Raw genomic sequence first — 23295 nt, forward strand, 5'->3', positions numbered from 1 at the left:
CCCCCTACGGTGGCAACTTGCTGTGCTTTAGCCACCCGGCTCTCCGCTCGTTGTTGTGAGCGTCGCTCCTCCATCTTCCGTTGTTGTTGGAGGGCGACTGCCTCCAACTGCCCTGTAGCGTCCTTCAGGAAGCTCCTCCACAGAGGCCGATCTTGACACGGCTGGTACCAGTCATCGGCAAGTTGACTCAACTCCACGTCCTCCTGTACCACATCACTCCATGTCTTCTCGAGCCCGTGCCGGGCAGTTTAGCCCCCTCGATCCGGCCGAACAAAAGATGTTTCGGCATGCGGTGTCTGGCCATGCGGGCTACATGACTCAGGCAACGTAGCCTTACCTGGTGAAGGAGCTCACCGATGGGACTTTGTCCACATCTTTCAAGGATTTGTGAGCTCCTCACACAATGCAGCCTGGTTAAATCCAGGATGGATCGTAGGCAGGCCATCCTAAATGTTTCTAGCCGGCGAAGATGTTCCATTAGGGGGGCGCAAGCGCAGAGAAGGAAGGGAATGACCGTGGCCGAGAAGACCTAAAGCTTCGTGCGGAGTGATAGACCAGGTAGCTTCCACACAGTGTTACGCAACCAATGAAAAGATAATGTGGCTCGACTGATTCGGAGTGAGACCTCTGCTGTTAAACCGGAGCCGGTCATTAGCACACTAGCAAGGTATGGGAAACTCTCCACTGTCTCCACAACTGCCCCATCACCAATTGGGAGTTGTGGGGGTGGAGTGTCCGATGGTAGAAAATACCCAGGCAGGTGCTTAGTTTTGGTGGGGCTGATGGTAAGGCCCCACCTCTTGGTGGCAAGCTCCAGGTTCAGCAGCAGCACCTCGAACTCCTCCTCCGAGTGAGCAGCAATTAGCAGATCATCGGCATACATAACATGGTTGAGCAATAGGGAGCCATCCCTTGACCGCACCCTGGCATCGATCAGCCTCCCATTGTATCTGTACCAGATGGAAATTATAGCGGTACAGCCATTGAAGGCTTCAGGAACTGCGTGGTCCAAATATATGTAAAATAATGTGGAAGCCAGAGGATATCCCTGTTGCACCCCAAGGTGTACAGGGAATGGCCCTGACTCATGGCCACATAGTTTGACGCGGGGCCGCACGCCATCATGAAGGTCATTAAGGATGGTGAGCAGTGGGTGAGGGACTCGGAAAGCACGAAGAACAACCCAGAGGCCAGGTCTACTGATGGTATCATAGGCCTTGAGCAGGTCAATAAAGCACACACATGGACTAAGACGCACACATGGGCCTACAGACACGCAAAGTAATGGACTTACACTGACTAACATGGAGGCATGCACACACAGCAACTAACACAAGCACTTGGACTCAGACACACACACACATATGGACTCACACACACATAGACATCCACTTGAGATACACACACATGGAGTTACACACATGGACGTACACACATACAGCGACTCGCACACATACATACATAGAGTGACACACACATTGCCGTACACACACATACAGACTGTCACACATAGACATCTACTTGAGATATACACATCTAGTGACATAGGACGTCACTACTGTGTCGGCCCGTACGAGGGCTGGGGGCCCCAAGGGGGTGCCTGGGGGGTCACGTGGTGGAGGGACCCAGACCTTCCCTTGAGGTGGGGGAAGGGAGGCGTGGCCTGGGCAGAGCCAGCCACGCCTGGGCGGAGTCGGGCACGCCGGAGCGAATATAAGCGGGGTGTGGATGCAGAGCGGGGCTGTTGAACTCCCGAAGTGAAGACGACATCATCGGTCCGCAAGTCCCGGGTCGTCGTCCTGGACCAGGCAGGCCGTCGCCTGCCTGGTCCACTCTGTATAGTGTTCCAGAGTGTTAGTGAGTTGAGGAAGGTGGTCACCACCTCATGTACAGTGTTATATTACTTATCGTTTAATAAATAGTGTTGCCTCCAAGCTGTGTGTGTGTGCACCTAATTCGAACCCACTACACACACATGGAGTTACACATATATCGACGTACACACATACAGCAACTCACACAGACATACATGGACTTACACACACATTGACGTAAACACACATATGTACGTACACACATATGGACTAAGACACACACATGGACTTAGACACATATAGATAGACTGACACACACAGCCCTACACACAAACACATGTGACATACAGACATCTACTTGAGATACACAGACATGGATGAACACACACATATGGACTCACACAAACGCATTGACTTACACACACACATCGAGTGACACACACGTATAGACTTACATACACATGTGGACTAACACACATATGGACTGACACACACATACACATGGACGTACATGGCCACATCACAGACTGGCAGACCGTCGCAGCGTCATAAAAGCGCAGCAAAAAAAGTGAAAATTTAGCAACCTAAAAATAAAGAGTTTTGTGCACACAAACATTATTATAGTAATGTTTGTCAACTAATGTGTTTAATAATAGAAAACATTGGACTTGATTTGTTAGTGTAAGAAGCTTGGAAATTTGTACTTGCCATAGGCGTGTTGAGGCCTTGTGCCATGCGTAGCCCCCCTCCTGACCTACATTGGCGAGGCGGCGGAGTTGGCACATTGCCAGGCCAGGGGCTGGGCCGCTACCCCCCCCCCCCAACATCCCCCACCCGTGCAAGAATAATGGTATGTAAGCAGTAAAATATTATTATCTAGGGAGTCTTCAGTAGTATAAACTGGACACATCGTGTTGGGGGGGGGGGGCGAAGAGGACATGATACTGTGAAGAAATATCCGCAGTGTCATGTGTGTGTGTATTGGCTGTTAAACGCGTAAAAGGAAATGTCCCCGTGAGCTCGAGCGAAGGCGCATCACTTAGTAGGGTCCGCCCCCCCCCCCACGCAATTGGCGTCAGTTGGTACGGTCGATGTCGCACAATAAGTAAACGGCACAAATGTGTTAATTAAACTACTTTAAAGTTTAGGGATGGGAAAACGAAATAGCCTATTCCCACCGCGGGGCTTAGGGCGTGCCACCCGGCAAAATTTTTTCTACATATAGCCCACCGTCCGAGAGGCAAATCCCCCGCAAGCGCGAGCGCGCGGATACTTTTATAGGTGAGATTGTTGCGTGAAGTCTGCGATTTGTTGGGGATAAAGAAGGTGTGCACGTCAGCGTACCACCTGCAGACGGATGACAGAGTTGAACGGCTACATAGGACTCTGACCTCCATGTTGAGCCACCAGGTCAGTGAGTCACAACTCGATTGGGACTTACACATCCCTACGGCCCTTGCCGCTTACAGGATGGCCCCGCACGCATCCACCGGCTACTCACCATTTTTTTTATGTATAGAAGGGAATACGATCCCCCCATCGATGTGCAGTTATAGGCCATGCCCAAAATGTCTAAATCTTCACTCTTCAAAAGCTTTCCGAGGCACGGGAGGCTTCCAGGGTTAATTCTGAGTCGCGACAATTGGCCAACGAACGTCTTAAAGGAGTGCGTGCTTTTCTGTATGAATGGACACCCGGGGATAAGGCCTGGTTGCACTGTCCACAGGTGCCGGTGGGTACATCGCCTAATTTATTCCAGCCCTGGTGGGGGCCGTTTGATGTTGTTCGGGTTGTTCGACCACAGTGTGTCCAGATCCGCTTGGGTTGGCGGAGTTGGTTCGTGCATCCCTCTCGCCTGAAATTGTTTATTGCGCCACGCGAATTCGCTTCATCTCCATATCGCAGGGGCCAAGTGTCGAATGTGTCCCGACAAGCTGGGGTGTGTGCCCGCTGAGCTTGGTCCTCAGCAGAGCGATTCTGTTCTGCCCCCAGGTGCCACGCGACTGACGTCTCCCGAACGGCCGCGCATGCCTGCGTCGTAGGCTTCGAGCGCGGAGGACCCGTCAACCCAGCCTACTGCTTTCTGTGAGGATCTGGGTTCGGTGGAACATTTGCACGTTCTCCCCGGGACCTCTAGGGTGAGTGAGCCCACCTCCCCTGGGGGCCCGGCATCACGGACTCGCTCAAAGACTCGTTTTTCATGATCCCCGTATACACACACTCCCACACTGTCAGTTGCTTGTCACGCTCTTGAATCGTGGCGGTTATTGGTTGATCCTGGCCGCTATTGAGCTCGCGAGCATCATTACACGGTGAAGGTAGGAGGTGTGGTAGTCGAGGAGATCCCGTGGGTTCACGCGTTTTTCTTTGTTGTTGTGGTTTTGTTATGGGTTCGTTGGTTTTATACCCTTCTCCCTGCTGGTTTTGTTCATTTGTGGATAGTGTAATTTTTGTACAAGTGGGTTGGGGTATTTATTGATGTTCTTGTTATTGTTGAGGCACACATTGGTTTTTTTCTCTTGCCTTTCACTAATTAGTTTTTTTGGAGGGGGAGTTGACAGCCGGGATGGCTGAATGCTACGAAGGGGGGGGTGGTGATGTAGTGACATCTACAAGCTGGAAGCTCTACGTCCTACATCTGAAGAGGCACCAACACGTGGCCGGGGACCCAAGTGAGGGTCCTGTCCATCGTAGCCGTAACTCCTATGTGTAGTGTAGTTAGCTGGGTGGTCACCACCCTAGGCTGTATCTGGTAAACTGGCAGTTACCCCTTTGTATATACGTGTTGTGAATAAATGTGTTGCCTCTGAAGAATAACATCTGCGACTCAGTTGGACTCACTACACATGCGTAAAGAAGATCCTTGGAGACATCCATTTTCAGGGGAGTAGAGATTTATTTCTCCTAACGTATATACAGTTCAAGTATAACGACTGCCACACTCGTAATTGCTATGGCTATCTTCAGCCCCGATGGTTTCCACCAAGTTAATACCTGAACAGTTTCCACAGTCAACCCTAATTTCGTCCACCTCTGGTCGTCAATTAGTACCAAAGTAAGCGCCCCGACCGCGGGCCTCGCTTCCCCTTATTTACTCGCTCGGCCCTGCCCTTATTGGATAGTGCCCCCCTCCCCCCACTTTACTATAACATGTGTGTCTTTAATTGAAAAATGCTTACGGTGCCTTCCGGTCACCTGTATACAATCATCACAACGCGCGCCTTCCAGAACCTCTGTCCATTCAAGAAAATCTGAGCCTGACTTCGGACTTAATTTGCGATTGAAGATTAATTTGTCCATTTTATAATATTTCTGTCTAATGCAAAGAGTTTTATTTTTAACACCATTTGACATTTTTATCAGACTTTTGCAAAAGTTTACATTTCTCCAGTAGCCATATACAACCGAACTTCTGTACGTAGAGTTATGGGTTATCATTGATATTAAATATACTAGGGCCTCCAGGCATTATACTAACCACTTGCACTCACATTGCCTGCTATGCCAGGTCAATAGGTGATTCTCAATAGCAGACTGTGCCTTAAAACAGCCTGTGTGATGAATTGGTGATGAGTTTTGTTTATTTTCTTCTCATTAATGTTTGGGTATAGATGTGTATGTCATGTAAATGTCATGTGTGAATATATATATATATGCATTTCTGTGCTTATATGCTGACGTACATTGTGTGGATATTACTGCTTTCTGTCTGCAGCTACCAGTTCCTGTGCCACTGTGCTCTACAGAATCGGTCAGATGGGGTGAAGCCACTCAGCGCAGCTCAGTACGAAAAGGTACCAGCATGGTCAGTGTCCTTACAGCATGGATCACAATGTTAACATAAAGCGTCACCAGCGAACACTCACGGGAGATACACTATTCAAGTGAACTGTGTGTGGAAATGCATTTACAGAGTTATGAGGTCTTCAGATCCCCCACAGAACACAGGAGAGAAACCCTTCAAGTGCACTATGTGTGGGATGGCATTTGCACAGTCATCAGTTATTCAGAACCACCAGCAAACACATGCAGGAGAAAAATATGTCAAGTGCATTGTGTGGGAAGGGTTTTCGACAGTTCGGGGATCGAAACTAGCATCAAAAGATTCACAAGGAAATGAATCTGAAATCGGCTTGTGAAAGTCAAAGTACTGCCCATCCCTCATGAAACAAGAACCGGAAAAACATTCCAGATATGAAACGTGGCCAGGAGTGAAGGTGAAATGTCAAGAAGTAAAAATGAATTTTGAAGCGGTGAAGAGTGAAGTGACTGTGAAATATATTCTTGGTTCTTTTGGTAAAGTAATGTAGAATGGAAAAAATAAATAATAATAATAAAACATTACAATTCTCACGACTTTTCGATTGCAACACAAGCAATCATCATCAGGTGTGAAAAACCACAGCAAGAAAATTTGAAAAAAAAGTGGCGTTTTTTTCTTAACGTTAGCACCACTAATAGCAACTAGCGGTTGTTCAGACGGACGAGTCCATCTATGCTCGGAATGGAGGAGGAGGGAGAGAAGGAGAATGGAATGCGGTCTGAAAGTCACCGTAAGCTTGAACACAATCAATTAAGACCCGAAATGGTTTATCACATCCACATCATGAGAATCGGCCCCCATGAGAGGGTGACGTCATCAAGAGGAGACGGTGGAGAAGACGTAGCGATAGGCTAGGGAAAGCCTCAGAAGGGGGGGGGGGAGGTCAGTGAATAGAGAGGGGGCTCGCGGCACTTTTTGGCGGGAAATGTAGTGAAGAGGTCATGTTTCGAGTGAGAGACTTTCATAATGAAATTTATACTCCCCGCTCTGACTGGTCATCTCACTACACATACACTGTTAAGCAAATGGTGCATACATTTGGTTCATATTTCTGCAGTTATTAGGGCTGCCTGAGACATTTGAACTGTGAACCTCTTCAACAAATATCAATCGTGCTACCACTTGGCTTCTCTCATTTTAAGAATGCATGCAGGTGTAGGCATGATCCAGTCAGAGATTTAGTGTGCAGTAAAGCGATGTAATGTGATGGTTCATCAAATATTCCAGTTATCTGAGAGTAATACGTATGGTTCACCAAAATTTCCTTGCAAAAAACTTTGCAAGAAAGAAATAAAGCATACACCAGTCAGTTGTAGGGCATTCTAAGTTGATTGTAGAAAAACAGTAGAGCCGTTTAAATGACTGTATGTACATACCAGTGAAACAATTAGGTTATGTAGCCCACAACGCGATCACAATGGCGGATGTTTGCGACTCCACTTGCGGCACCACTCAGCAATGTCCTGAAGCACACTGCAAGATGCTTAGTGGAAATTTTCTGGATTCATCAAGGATCGTGGTTCTTAACCTTTGCTGCAGCCTTGCACCCCTTTGGTTCTCAAAATATGTTCTTGCATCCCTTATAAAACATATTTGAAGTAAATTTCGATTTAAAGCTTTCGTGACTGCAGGGATTAATCTTCTTGGTTCTTTCGGTAAAGTCACGTAGAAGGGAAGTAATAAAATAATAAAAATAAAACATAATAAAATAATTCTCACGACGTTTCGGTATAGTGTATAGCATATTATATAATAATAAATAGTATTAAAGTGTAATGTTTAATACAATGTATAAGTTAATATATAGTATCGTAATTTTATAGTGAATATATAGCAGTGTGCTATACAGTTGAGTGGGTAGAATAAAACAGTGTAATATGACAAGGTATAGTCAATAAGCATATTAGTTGCTGCGGCACCATATTATTAACATTCCTTCCCTTTATTAATTCTGACCTTACTCCCTCCCTTTGATGCTGCTAATCCTGCATAATGCATGGGCATAATGACTTTAAACCCCTCGCCAAACCTACGCATTTCACGAGTAATGCTAATCGCATATCTGCATTTCCCACAAATATGCTAAATTCCTCTTGATATGCAAATTATGTTGTCAAGACGCTCTTCGCCCCTCCATCCCAGCATAAATAGTCGCTCCAAGCCTGGAGCGTGCCATTCAGACTCTGTCTACTTGACGGACCTGTTCTCCACCTGAGGACGGCTGCTTGCATTGTGGCCGAAACGTCGTGAGAATTATTTTATTATGTTTTATTTGTATTATTTTATTACTTCCCTTCTACGTGACTTTACCGAAAGAACCAAGAAGATGAATCCCTGCAGTCACGAAAGCTTTAAATCGAAATTTAACCGCCTCTACGGGGAGGGATTCCACGTAACTTTGAGATCCTTAAACAAGCTCCGTGATAAGAAGGCTCAGCTAATCGAGTCTCTCACCTTTCTGAGGAGATGCCGCGACTCTAAGGTAATACCAAACGCATTTACACTAACATCTGCTGCTGTAACTTCTTCTAATGCTAAACGAATTCTGTCTAGAACTAGCTTAGCTCTTATCTCAGAGAAAATCAGACTTACGCGCACCGATCTAGATCAGTTAGACAAGACACTCTACAAATCACACTTATCTTTGAGTGCAACAATGTCCACATCGGATTGGGAACATGTAGACAAAATGACTGCCTCTTCAGCTGCCGCTATGTCGACCAAATGTAAGGACAACTTGATTTCCAAATTCAACCGCCTCTCAAACAAGAGGCCGGACCCACACATTGAAAAGCTAGACGTTAACAAAGTGGTCATTAATCGCAGTAACAGTTCTATTTCTGAAGGTCTGAAATCCGTTTTAGCTAAAGGACTAAACTTTGCAGTCACACCTAGACACATACCAGTTAATGATATAATTGCTAGAGTAGATGTAGCTCTCAAGGCCCTGAGTCACATCTCTGCAGATGTAGCAAGATCTGAAATCTCTGCAACCCTCAAAAACGCTAAAAGATGCCAGCTAGCAACATCAGCAAAGATGAGCGTTTTGAATTAGCTCAATTAAAAAAGAGGGATGACATTGTCATCCACTCAGCCGACAAAGGCAATGCCACTGTCATCATGGACAAAATAGAATACAACAACAAAATTCAAGAACTACTCAACGATGGCAGCTATATAAAAATAAAAAGACACCCCACCAACAGCCTCGTCTCTAAAACCAACCAAATCATTTCTGATTCAACCGCATTAATTGATCAGACCAAACAGTTCTCGTTGAAACCTTCTGCTGCCAGGCCACCAAGATTATACGGCTTGCCAAAGATACATAAAGAAGATACACCTCTTCGTCCCATTGTCTCTACGATCAACTCCCCCACATACAAACTGGCTTGTTTTTTGTCTGAAATCTTACGGCCTTTCACTGGAAAAACCACCTCTGCGGTACTAAACTCTACTGACCTGGTATCGACAATCAAGGGGATTTCCCTGTCCCCAGACGACCTGCTTGTCAGTTTTGACGTGGTTTCCTTATTCACCAAAGTTCCTGTACCTGACACCATCGCAATCATTGAAGACTTGGTTCATCAAGGACTGAATTTTGGGGTACCCCCCCTGGTGAGACACTGCTTAACCAATACATACTTCACCTGGAATGGAACTTTCTACAAGCAAACTGAGGGCACCCCAATGGGCTCCCTCCTATGTCCGGTTGTAGCCAACGTCTTCATGGATAAATTTGAGACTGACGCCATCCAGACTGCCACTCTACGCCCGACCTTATGGAAGAGGTACGTAGATTACACTTTTGTCATCTGGCCACATGGCCGGCCTGCTCTAGACTAATTTCTCGACCACATCAATTCCATACACCCAGCCATCAGATTCACCATGGAAGTCGAAAAAGATGGTAAGCTACCCTTTTTGGATGTCCTAATTAAAAGGAGACCTGATGGTTCAATGAGCCACTCTGTCTACAGGAAAGCCACCCATACGGATGCTTACCTAAAACCGGATTCCCACCACCATCCATCCCAGAAGAATTCCCTCATCAAGACTCTATACCATAGAGCCCAATGCATTTCCGACCAGGAACACATTGCCAGTGAACTCAAACACGTACACCAAGCTCTTAAGGCTAATGGTTACTCTGACTACACAATCCGCAAAGCCATCACTCCAACCATCAAGAAGGATCCTGTTGAGGAGCCTCTCAAGACCATCACCTTACCCTACATTGCTGGGGTCACAAAAAAGATCTCCAAAATCCTGATTAAACACAAGATCCAGGTCCGATTCAACACAGTACATAAAATCCGTGATTTGGTCCCGTCTGTAAAAGATGTGGTTCCAGACACACAGTACCCTGGCGTCTACAAACTAAGTTGCCTCTGTGGTAGCAGTTCCATTGGAGAAAGTAAACGACATGTCTCGGACCGCATCCGTGAACATAAAGCAGACTTGAAACACGGTAGGACAAACACCTCAGCCGTGGGCAGATCATTGTTACAATTCAGTGGGTTCACATGATATTGACTTCTCCAAGACAGAGGTTATCTGCAAGCCATCTGGCTACCATGAGAGATTCTTTCATGAGGCGATCCACATATACAAACACAGAGACAATTTCAACTGAGAAGATGGATTCCAGCTTAGCAATCATTGGAAGGACGTAATAAACCATTTCGGATCTTAACTGATTGTGTCCACGCTTACGGTGACTTTCAGGCCGCGTTCCACTCACTGACATTGACTATATATCCTGTATTCTCCGCAGGGAATGGATTTTTTGCTCTGGTGCAAGCTTCCTACCACCACTCTTTTGACATATTTCGTTGCTTCCTCTTAGTACCTTTTAACGCGCCGGTCAATGGTATAGAGTATAGCATATTGTATAATAATAAATAGTATTAAAGTGTAATGTTTAATACAATGTTTAAGGTAATATATAGTATCGTAATTGTATAGTGAATATACAGCAGTGTGGTATACAGTTGGGTGGGTAGAATAATACATAGTGTAATATTACAATGTATAGTCTAAAAACATATTAGTTGCTGCGTCGCCATATTATTAACATTCTTTCCCTTTATTAATTCTAACCTTACTCCCTCCCTTTGATACTGCTAATCCTGCATAATGCATGGGCATAATGACTTTAAACCCCTCGCCAATTCTCCTATTCGCATATCTGCATTTCCCATAAATATGCTAAATTCCTATTGATATGCCCTCCGCAGGGAATGGATTCTTTGCTCCGCTTCAAGCTTCCTACCACCATTCTCCCATTGACATATTTCGTTGCTTCCTCTTAGTACCTTTCACGCGACGGTTTATGGTATAGTGTATAGCATATTATATAATAATAATAAATAGTATTAAAGTGTAATGTTTAATACAATGTATAAGGTAATATATAGTATCGTAATTTTATAGTGAATATATAGCAGTGTGCTATACAGTTGAGTGGGTAGAATAAAACATAGTGTAATATGACAAGGTATAGTCAATAAGCATATTAGTTGCTGCGGCGCCATATTATTAACATTCCTTCCCTTTATTAATTCTGACCTTACTCCCTCCCTTTGATGCTGCTAATCCTGTTTAATGCATGGGCATAATGACTTTAAACCCCTCGCCAAACCTCCTACGCATTTCACAAGTAATGCTAATCGCATATCTGCATTTCCCATAAATATGCTAAATTCCTCTTGATATGCAAATTATTTTGTCAAGACGCTCTTCGCCCCTCCATCCCAGCATAAATAGTCGCTCCAAGCCTGGAGCGTGACATTCAGACTCTGTCTACTTGACGGACCTGTTCTCCACCTGAGGACAGCTGCTTGCGTGGTGGCCGAAACATCGTGAAAATTATTTTATTACGTTTTATTTTTATTATTTTATTACTTCCCTTCTACGTGACTTTACCAAAAGAACCAAGAAGATCTTTGAAGTAGGTCAGTTCTTTAAATTTAAGATATATTGCAACTATAAAATGAAAGAGGTATAATTATATACTTATTTTAATGTCAGAGTAAAATTAAGAATACATGTGTAGTGGCATAGAATAGTAGTGTAGTGGCATAGGGTAGTAGCATAGGGTAGTAGCATAGCGCTGGCTCCTTGCAGGGAGAGGGATCTGCGGCTTACGGCAGCCCTGGCATCAGCATGCCAGGTTATACACCAGACGGGGATCTAGGGGAAAGGTCACAGAAGGGGCACACCAAGAACCCACTGGTAGGTTCCAGAAAGGGGGCGTGGCCGGGGACGGAGCCAGGCCACTCTGACAGTATAAGAGGAGCCTCTATAGGGGACCTCAGGGCTGTTGTTGAAGTGGGATCCCCGTCGTGCTGCTGAAGTCTTTGTCACCATTCTTCTCGTCGTCTTCACCATTCTTCTTGTCATCTTCACCATCGTTGTCATCATCTCAGTCTTCACCATCTTGGGGCGTCACCAGTCAGGCAGCCGACCAACTGTCCTGACAGAGTAGCGTCTAAAATAGATGGACTAATTATATGAGTATTAACCCCGATGGCGCTTGTGAATAAAGAAGTGCCCCTCCAAGTCTTATCGTCTCCGAGTTAGTCACTACATGTGTAGTGACGCAGTTCGGAGATGGTAGTAATTGGAGGCACCTTTATTCCACACAATGGGGACTACACGCACCCTACATGGGTGTACGCTATATATCACACAACCGTCTATCGTTGACAGCACTATCTTGCTAGAACAGTTGGCAGTCTGTCTAGCTAGTGAGACGACAGCACGGCGAGGGTATCCACTTCCAGTAACAGCCCCGAGCTCTCGCCCAGGGCTCCCTCTTATGCTCCCGACATGGCCTTGCTCGCCCTGGCCATGCCCCCCCCCCCCCCTTCTGGAACCTACAAGCAGGTTCCCAGGGCTTCCAGATGGACCCCTCCATGAACTCTGCCCTAGTTGTCTTCCCCCCGTGTATCCTGTCGCCTGCTGACGTGTGTACTGCCATGAAAGCAGCCAGCACTATTACTCTACACATGAAAAAGTACACCCTTCTTTTAAATTCACCGGCTCAGGGACTCTCTGCTGTTGCTTTTGTTAATTTGATGTTCGAAAAATGAGGAACCTTTTTGAAAAAGCCACACTCATGCCTTGCATTTCAGCAGTTTCTGGCCTTTGTTTTGATGTGTAGGAATGATGATAATCCAATCTCACACAAGTATGTAATCACAAATGGCACAAGGATCTCCAGCTCTGTCTTTGCCAATTGTGGAAACAGTGATAGTTGAGCACACCAGAAATTATCAAGCTCTGTTGTCTCAACCTCCATTTGGATTCAATAATTGGCTCGTAATTGTTTATTTATTTGCCACATCAAGATTTCCCGTGGAAAAATATCCTTGGAAAGAGTCACTCTACTGTTGCAAATGCTTTGTCACTTCAGTTGCGATGGTCAGTCCTTCATTTTCCGAAACAACGGTTTCTTCAAGAAAGGGAAAGTTAGTTAAATGTATTTTCTCGAGTAGCACCTATAAAGGCTGGCACGGCACACTTTTTCTCTCCAGTGGCGATGTTTACACAATGCACCAGGTACTTATTTGATGCGGAGTCGACCTAGAGAAGGCCCAGGGCCAATTCAGATAATGATCATTAGTGTTGGGCGTGAGTGAGCATCGAACTCGGGTCGCCGGGTTCATAGCGCAGCACACTCACCGTAGCACTACCGCTCCCCACTCAAGCACAGACATCATCGTAAGTACAGTATTCAGTATTTCTACTCCTATTTATTTAATGTTTTTGCATACGGTTTTTAGCTTATTTTGCATAGAGTATATTACTTATTTAAATTTTGATGTGTATTTTTGGTTGCCGATTACCTAACCCATTGTTCAGGTAAGTATTTAATATTGCTGTTTTGGCTTTTGCGGCACTTTCCAAGAATGTAACCCCCACAATATTCAAGGGTCTCCTGTATTTTCTGTCCATCTGCTACAGCACAGATGTATTGATGATGCCTGCTATGCCAGGCCAAGAGCTGATGGTCAATAATAGCACGTGCCTTAAAACAGCCTGTGATGAAATGTGGGTGATTGTTATTTTATTTTTCATGAATATTTGAGTGTTCTTGTCTATAATATGTGAATATCACATGTGACTATATACATTTATATGCTTATATGCTGACATACATTGTGTGGATATTACTGTTTTCTGTCTGCAGCTGCCAGTTCCTCTGCCACTTTGCTGTACAGAATCGGTCAAATGGAGCAAAGACACTCAGCGGGAGAGAAACCATTCAAGTGCACTGTGTGTTTCAAGGCGTTTGCACATTCATCAATTCTTCAGGTCCACCAGAGAACACACACTGGAGAGAAACCCTTAAAGTGCACTGTGTGTGGGAAGGCATTTGCAAAGTCATCACATCTTAATACACACAAGAGTACACACACAGGAAAGAGACCCTTCAATTGCACTGTGTGTGGGAAGGCCTTTGCACAGTCATCACATCTTAAAACACACCAGAGAATACACACAGGAGAAACACCCTTCAAGTGCACTGTGTGTGGGAAGGCATTTGCACATTCATCACATCTAAAAAGACACCAGAGAAAACACACAGGAGAAAAACCCTTCAAGTGTACTTTGTGTGGCAAGGCATTTGCACAGTCATCAATTCTTCAGGGCCACCAGAGAACACACACAGGAGAGAAACTATTCAAGTGCACTGTGTGTGGGAAGGCATTTCCAGAGTCATCGCATCTTAAAATACACCAGAGAAGTCATACAGGAGAGACACCCTTCAAGTGCACTGTGTGTGGGAAGGTGTTTGCACATTCATCAATTCTTCAGGTGCACCAGAGAACACACACCGGAGAGAAACCCTTCAAGTGCACTGTGTGTGGGAAGGCATTTGGACAGTTAGGACATCTTAAAATACACCAGATAACACACACGGGAGAGAAACCCTTCAAGTGCACTGTGTGTGAGAAGGAATTTTCACAGTCATCATATCTTAAAAAACACCAGAGAACACACACAGGAGAGCAACCCTTCAAGTGTACTTTGTGTGGCAAGGCATTTCTAACTTCATCAAATCTTAAAACACACCAGAGAACACACACGGGAGAAAAACCCTTCAAGTGTACTTTGTGTGGCAAGGCATTTGCACGGTCATCACATCTTAAAATACACCAGAGAAGTCACTCAGGAGAGACACCCTTCAAGTGCACTCTGTGTGGGAAGGCGTTTGCACAGTCATCATATCTTAAAAGACACCAGAGAATACACACAGGAGAAACACCCTTCAAGTGCAGTGTGTGTGGGAAGGCATTTGCACATTCATCACATCTTAAAAGACACCAGATAAAACACACAGGAGAAAAACCCTTCAAGTGTACTTTGTGTGGTAAGGCATTTGCACGGTCATCAATTCTTCAGGGCCACCAGAGAACACACACGAGAGAGAAACCCTTCCAGTGCACTGTGTGTGGGAAGGCGTTTACAGAGTCATCACATCTTAAAATACACCAGAGAACACACACCGGAGAGAACCCCTTCAAGTGCACTGTGTGTGAGAAGGACTTTTCACAGTCATATCTTAAAAAACACCAGAGAACACACACAGGAGATCAACCCTTCAAGTATACTTTGTGTGGCAAGACATTTCTAACGTCATCAAATCTTAAAACACACCAGAAAACACACACAGGAGAAAAACCCTTCAAGTGTACTTTGTGTGGTAAGGAATTTGCACGGTCATCACATCTTAAAATACACCAGAGAAGTCACTCAGGAGAGACACCCTTCAAGTGCACTCTGTGTGGGAAGGGTTTTCGACAGTTCGGGGATCGAAATAAGCAGCAATCGATTCATCAGGAAATGTATCTGAAATCGGCTTGTGAAAGTCAAAGTACTGCAATTAGTCCATCCCTCATGAAACAAGAACCAGAAAAACATTTGAGATATGAAACGTGGCCAGGAGTGAAGGCGAAATGTCAAGAAGTGAAAATGAAATTTGAATCGGTGAAAATGAAGAGCGAAGAAGTGATGGTAAAGAGTGAAGTGATAGTGAAATGTGAGGATGAAGATTCAACTCCAAAATCTGACCTTAATGTCGATGGAGGCAGTGTGAAGCTAGAGGAGACTGTGGACTCTGAGGCAGAGCGAGGCAACTCCGAGAAATTTGTGGATGTGGAGGTGTGGGTGGATTTTTTAGGCACTACTGAGTCAAATGGAGACCAAGTAGACGTGTATCATTGAACTTAGGATAAAGAAGTTCAATTTCATTCACAGGCCTTTCCCATTACAAGGATTTAACTTCCAAGTAGTCAATTATGTGAAGCTGGAGGAGGCTGCGGACTGAGTGAAATTAAACCCAGCAGTTTGTGGAGGTGGACTTTTTGGAGGATGCAGAGTAGAAGCGGCCAGCATGTGTGGACTCTGAGGTTGGGTAGATCTGTAAGCAGGAGTGGGAGACAAAAAAACCTCCGTAGCATTCAACGTGTTATAATATTTTTATTGATGATTGGCGTTTGCATATATGCTTTATTTCATTCTCACTGTACGCGGCCATTATTGCTAATCAAAGGTGAAATGCTTCAGCAACTAACAGGGGCTTGGATCATTCCATCTCAATCGTTCAACGGCGAGCCTAAGTGGCAGCTGTCCCTTTGTGGTACAAGGTGACTTGGTACCGACATGCAAATGGACATGAGTGCCAGTAGGGCGGAGCGTGGGGGGTAAAAAGAAATATGAGAAGGAGGGGTAGACAGCATTTGGAACCCTTTAGATCAACTTTTTACACCCACTTTCTATAACTTTTTGATTCAGGACTTCTGAAAGGCTTTTATAATTTTTATGATGGACAAACGGAACCCGGCGTTGCCTGGGCGAAAAAGACACATCGACTTGCACACACTTTAAATGTATATGAGTTTAGCGGAAGAAGCAAGGAACAGAAAAAATAATTGTCTGCACACAAACATTATGATTGTAATATTTGCCAGCTGATTATTTTAAAAATGGGTTTCTATGAACGTGATTTGACGCAATAGCCAACAAAAATATGTGATTATTTGCAAGATCATTAAAATACCATGTTTCTGTGTACATGAGTTGAGCGAAAGAAGCAAGGAATAGTAAAATTAGTAGTCTGCACACAAACATTATAAATGTACATTCATTGTCTGTCGATAAAGTCATGTAGATAGAAAAAAAATGAAAAGTGTAAAAAAGATCACTACCATACAACAACCGCCATTCGGCACTCAGTGGTGGTGACGTCACCACGGCGCTTGTGGCAGGCTATGTGCACTTTGAGGCCACGTGAAGTGTCGAACGCCCGCTGGCAGGGGGTGACAGGGCAGACCCAGATGCGACAGGACGACTGGCTGATGCACCATCTGTGCCTCCGACTGTGCCAACTTGCTGTGCTTTAGCCACTCGGCGCTCCGCCCGTTGTTGTGAGCGTCGCTCCTCCGCCCTTCGTTTGAGGACGACTGCCTCCAACTGGACAGTAGCGTCCTTCATAAGCCTCCTCCACAGAGGCCGATCTTAGCACTGGTAGCAGTCATCGGCAAGTCCACGCAGCTCCACATCCTCCTGTACCACATCACTCCATCTCTTCGGTAGCTCACGCCGCGCCCGTTTAGTCCCCACGATCCGGCCGAACAAAAGCTGTTTAGGCATGCGGGCTACATGGGCCAGTCAACGCAGCCTTGCCTGCCGGAGGAGCTCACTGGTGGACTTTGTCCACATCTTTAAAGGATTTGTGAGCTCTTCACACAATCCAGCCTGGTTAGACCCAGGATGGATCGTAGACAGGCCAGCATAAATGTTTCTAACCGGCGAAGATGTTCCATTAGGGGGGGTCCACGTTTCGCAAGCATAGAGAAGGGAGGGAATGACTGTGGCCGAGAAGACCTGAAGCTTCGTGCAGAGCGACGAATCAGGTAGCTTCCACACAGCATTACGCAACCGATGAAAAGACAATGCCGCTCGACTGATATTTGTTGCGCAATTTGTATGGCTTTGTGACAAATGCTAAATTATTTAAAATGTTTGTAGCTACATGAGGTAACAAAGAGGCAAAGAATATGAAATCCTGCAGTCACGAAAGATGTAAGTGAAGATAAGTAATGTAATAATAGGAAGGTGATATTTTCACAAATAGGTGTATTTGAATGTGAGTTCACAATAATTAAGATTAAAGTAATGGCCAAGTTATAAGCAACACATTTTAGGTGTGCGATTTGTATGGTGTGTATGGCATTGTGACAACTGCAAATATTATTTAAATGTTTGTAGCTACGTGACGTAACAGAAAGAGGCAAAGAATATGAAATTCTGCAGTTACGAAAGCTGTAAGTCAAGATAAGTAATGTAATAATAGGAAGGTGATATTTGCATAAATAGGTGTATTTGAAGGTGAGTTGACACAATAGAGATTAAAGTAATGGGCAAGTTATGAACCGAAAATATTTGTTGTGAGCACACAAAAAACAATAGAATATTCCCTTTGCATTAATAGATGTATTTTAACGTGAGTTGACGCAATAATAAAGATGAAAGTATTGGGCAAGTTACGACCAAAAAAAACGAGCACAAAAAAATAATAGAATATTACCAAGGTGATGAATTAAAAAAACTTTTGTACGGACGTGAATGTAGCTACTTGCCATAGCCGTGGTGAGGCCTAGTCCCGTGCGGAGCCCCCGTCCTGGCCAAGCTTGCCGAGCCGGCGGAGGTGGCACGTTGCCAGGCTGGGGGCTGGGCCGTCCCCCCCCCCCACCATTCCCCCGCCCGTGCACCAAAAAAGCCATGTAAGCACTATAATATTACATACTCTGTTTTTTTTTGGTAAAGTCAGGTATAAAATAAATCGCGACGTTTTGGGCGCAACACAAGCGTCCATCATCAACATGATAGACGCTGATGGATGCTTGTGTTGCGCCCGAAACGTGATTTATTTTATACCTACGGGACTTTACTGAAAGAACCAAAGAGTATGGATTCCTGCAGTCACGAAAGCTTCAAATCATATTATTATGTACGGACTTTATTAAAATATTTGTAGCTATGTGACATAACAGAAAGAGGCAAAGAATATGAATTCCTGAAGTGACGAAAGCTGTAAGTGAAGATAAGTAAAGTAATAATAGGAAGGTGATATTTTCCAAAATAGGTGTATTTTTACGTGAGTTAACAGAATAATAAATAAGAAAGTAATGGGCAAGTTAGAAACAAACAAAAAATTAGTTGTGAACACACAAACCAAAATAATGGAATATATACTACTCGCGGTAGGTACCCGGCGTTGCCCGGGCGAAAAAGACAGACACACACCGACTTACACACAGACTTCTTGGTTCTTTCGGTAAAGTCACGTAGAAGGGAAGTAATAAAATAATAATAAAACATTAAATAATTCTCACGACGTTTCGGCCACAATGCAAGCAGCCGTCCTCAGGTGAAAACCAGGTCTGTCGAGGCGACAGACCTGGAACGTCGTGAGAATTATTTTATTGTTGTATTTTTATTATTTTATTACTTCCCTTCTACGTGACTTTACCGAAAGAACCAAGAAGATGAATCCCTGCAGTCACGAAAGCTTTAAATCGAAATTTACACACAGACATCGACCCACACACATAGAAACACATCGACTTGCATGCGCACACACACATGGACTCAGACAGACATCGACTTACACACACACATATGGACTTACACACACATAGACATCCACTTTAGATACACATGGAGTTACACACATCACACACACGCATTGACTTACATCGAGTGACACGCACACATGTATGGACTTACACACACATGTATGGACTTACACACACATGTGGACTAACATACAGACATAATGACTGACACACACGGACGTACACACACACATCGACTGACACATAAACACAAACGCACATTGACTTACACACTGACATGGAGCCATGCACACACATCAACTAACACAGACACATCGAATCACACACATCGACGTGCACAGCATTCCCCGATGATGGAACAGCTATGAGCATTGCAGTACTACGTATCAGTAAATAGCGTGACGTGAGCAATCGAAACAGTAGAAATGCATAGAAGAAATAAGCTGAAATAAGTGTACATGAAAGAGCATCAGTACGCACAAGTTGAGAAGCAGGCTACAGTCTAGATTATAGAGTGGCAGTACGCGGACTCAATGACATAAGCATTGCTACAGTCGACATAAAAAGCTGGCAATACGGGCAGCAGCTGAAAAAGCAGGATACAGTCGACATGAAAGGCTGGCAGTACACTGAGTGAGGTAAAGAAGCAGGCAACAGATGATAGACTGGCATACACTCATAATGGGCAAAAGCTAAATTTGCAGTGTAGATAATAGAGTGCCAGTGTGCTGACGTTATTTAAACAGCAGGCAGCAGTCCACAGCATAGACTGGCAGTACACGGTCTCAGCGTCATAAAAATGAAGCTAAAAAAGGAAATATGTAGGAACCTAATAATGAAAAAGTATTTTTCTGCACACAAAGAAAATAATTGTAATATCTGGCAACTTATTTGTTCTTATCTGCACACAAACATTATTGTAATATTTGGCAACTTATTTGTTTGGTAATAGTTAACAATGAAATATTCAATAAAATTGTACTTTACATTGCCGTGGTGAGGCCTAGATTGCCCAGCCGGAAAAAGGTGACACATTGTCAGGCTGGGGGCTGGGCCACTACCCCCCCCCCCACCATAATACTATGTAAGTGCTGTAGTAATATTAATATCTAAGGACTTTATCGCAGTAACTGCACGCATTGTGTTGGGGGGGGCGAAGAGGACATCAGACTGTGAAGAAATAGCCGCAGCGTTATGTGTATATTTATTGCATGTTAAATGCGTGAAATAAAATGTCTGGTGTGAGCTCCACCGAACGCGCATCACTTGGCAGGGTCCGCCCCCCCACCACGCAATTGGCGTGAGTTGGTACGGTCGTTGTTGCGAAATAAATATAGCGAAATCCCACTAAATCGCTAATGTAACAAATTTAAAGGTGATGGACGTGAAAAAGGAATAGCCTATTCCCACCGCGGGACTTAGGGCGTGCTGGCTGGCAAATTTTTTTTGGCCATAAACGCCACCGTTTGGGAGCCAAATCCCTCGCAAGTGCACGCGGAGACTTATATGTATGAAGAAAGGTGATAATTAAAATAACAGTTTTGTACGTACGTGATTGTAGCGTAAGAAGCAAGGCCGTGGTGAGGCCTAGTCCCGTGTGGAGCACCTGTCCTGGCCTACATTGCTGAGCCGGCGGAGGTGGCACGTTGCCAGGCTGGGGGCTGGGCCACTACCCCCGCACCCCCCCGCCCCACCATCCCCCGACCAGTGCAAAAATAATGCTATCTAAGCACTATAATTATGTAGGGACTCTGTAGTATAAACTGCACGCATCGTGTTGGGGGGGGGGGGGGGCGAAGAGGACATCACACTGCGAAGAAAAACCTGCAGCTTTATGTGTATATTTATTGCATGTAAAACGCGTAAAACAAAATGTCCCCCCACCAAACACGTATCATTTGGCAGGGTCTGCCCCCCTACCGAATGCGCGCGAGTTGGTACAGTCGATGTCGCTTAAATTTTTTAATAAATATAGCAAAATCGCACAAAATAGGTAATTTAACTAATTTGAAGGTGACGGACGTGGAAAAGGAATAGCCTATGCCAAGCATGGGGCTTACGGCGTGGTTCCTGGCTAATTTTTTTTTTTACGTAAACCTCACCGATTGAGAGCCAAATCCCTCATGTGTCTTGCCTCACGGCAGATGTGAAGCGTACGTTCACAGGAAGTTCCTGTTTTTTATGCTAATTTTGGTCACGTGACCAGGAAGTGACGATTTTAGATTTTCAGTGAACCACGCGGGCTTCTGTCATCTTACTGATAATTCAAGATGGCGGCACGCATCGCATCTCAGTGAGACCACAGCCGCACTTGTCCATTGTGGGAGCTTAAGAAGCATTATCTGTAAGTTGTTTATATTCCTATATTGGCATTGCTGTTGTAATGTTGGAATGGCCGTTATAGTGATGTAAATGCCTTTATGGTGCCGTTAAGGTGTTGTAGTAAATACGAGGCCTAGTTAGTAACGAAGCCTGCGACTTTCCTTATTGTGGATGTTACTTGTGATTTAGTAGGTCGAGTCAGACTTGTGCCTATGTTGCGATCCTGAGAGTAAAGATGACGAAGCATCTCATCCACAGTTTAGTGTTATGTGTAATGCTGTACATTTGGGATGCAGTGGGATGAATACACGATGTGCCTGTATGCAACGCACCGGCTTGTGCTCTTGTCTAGCTGTTCAGTGGTAATGTAGGGGCCTGGTTCGTCCAGGATCTATTGTTATCTAAGACAATGTTCTGATGCTGTGGTGTTCATTGTGTTGGTGTTTTCGGATTATAACAGATGCTGTATCTGTTTTCTCACCAGTTTTACCTTGTTACAATCAATAAATGACGATTGCAGTTGGACGTTCATCCTGGCTCCGAGGGTTTATTGAACGCAAGGTTATCTACTCAACTAGCGGTGCAACGCAGCGCACAGCGAGGCCGAGATACCATGTGTGCGTGTGAGTGAATGTGCTTTATTGACCTGCTCAAGGCCTATAATACCATCAGTAGGCCTGGCCTCTGGGTTGTTCTTCATGCTTTCGGAGTCCCTCAAACTTTGCTCACGATCCTTAAGGACCTTCATGATGGTGAGCGGCCCCGCGTCAAACTACGTGGCCGTCAGTCAGAGCCATTCCCTCTACACCTTGGGGTGTGACAGGGATGTCCTCTGGCTCCACATTATTTAACATATCTTTTGACCACGTAGTTCATGAAGCCTTCAATGGCTGTGCCCGAGGAATTACCATATGGTACAGATACAATGAGAGGCTGATCGATGCCCGGGTGCGGTCAAGGGATGCCTCCCTATTGCTCAACCATGTTATATATGTCGATGCTCTGGTCATTGCTGCTCACTGCTGCTGAACCTGGAGCTTGCCACTAAGAGGTGGGGCCTTACCATCAGCCCGACCAAAACTAAGCACCTGCCTGGGTATTTTGTACCATCGAACAATCCACCCCTACAACTCACAATTGGTGATGCGGCAGTTGTGTAGAGATTGCCGAGATTCCCATACCTAGCCAGTGTGCTTATGACCGGCTCCGGTTTAACAGCAAAGGTCTCACTCCGAATCAGTCGAGCGCCATTATCTTTTCATCGGCTGCGTTCCGCTGTGTGGAAGCTACCTGGTCTCTTGCTCCGCATGAAGCTCCAGGTCTTTTTGGCCACGGTAATTCCCTCCCTTCTCTACGCTTGCAAAACGTGCACCCCCCTAATGGAACATCTTCGCCGGTTATAAACATTTAGGCTGGCCGGCTAGCGATCCATCCTGGGTTTAACCATATGTGTGTTTGTCTAAGCCGATGTGTTTCTATATGTGTGGGTCAATGTCTGTGTGTAAGTTCAAGTGTGTCTGCCTTTTTCGCCCGATAAACACCGAGTACTTACCGCTAGTCTTACCTATAAAAGGCATTTTTTTGTCTGTGTGTCCGTATGTCCTTCTGTCTCTGTGTGGACACAACTTGCGAAGGATGTGGCTCGTGAACTGGGTACCACGCCGTAAGCCCCGTGGTGAGCCAG

General features: G+C 45.0%; 2 protein-coding genes across 4 annotated transcripts in view; one reads left to right on the forward strand and one right to left on the reverse strand.

The window, feature by feature from the left end:
• The window catches only part of LOC144737434 (uncharacterized), a 34891-nt gene extending 12749 nt beyond the window's left edge, over positions 1 to 22142 (forward strand). Inside the window, exons 2-4 of one of the 3 annotated variants that reach the window (XM_078620129.1) lie at positions 3807 to 3952; positions 5530 to 5619; positions 13835 to 22142. In XM_078620129.1, the coding sequence (XP_078476255.1) occupies positions 13876 to 15873 (1998 nt within the window). In that variant the 5' untranslated portion in view covers positions 3807 to 3952; positions 5530 to 5619; positions 13835 to 13875 and the 3' untranslated portion in view covers positions 15874 to 22142. Of the gene's footprint in view, positions 1 to 3806; positions 3953 to 5529 lie in introns of all 3 variants that reach the window. The other 2 variants (XM_078620128.1, XM_078620126.1) reach the window with 2 other exon arrangements.
• The window catches only part of LOC144737441 (tripartite motif-containing protein 14-like), a 410883-nt gene that overhangs the window by 322325 nt on the left and 65263 nt on the right, over positions 1 to 23295 (reverse strand). The gene's annotated exons all lie outside the window — the stretch shown is intronic.

The sequence above is a fragment of the Lampetra planeri genome, chromosome 69 (genome assembly GCF_965212315.1).
Source record: "Lampetra planeri chromosome 69, kcLamPlan1.2.h2, whole genome shotgun sequence".
Classification (NCBI taxonomy): Eukaryota; Metazoa; Chordata; class Hyperoartia; order Petromyzontiformes; family Petromyzontidae; genus Lampetra; species Lampetra planeri.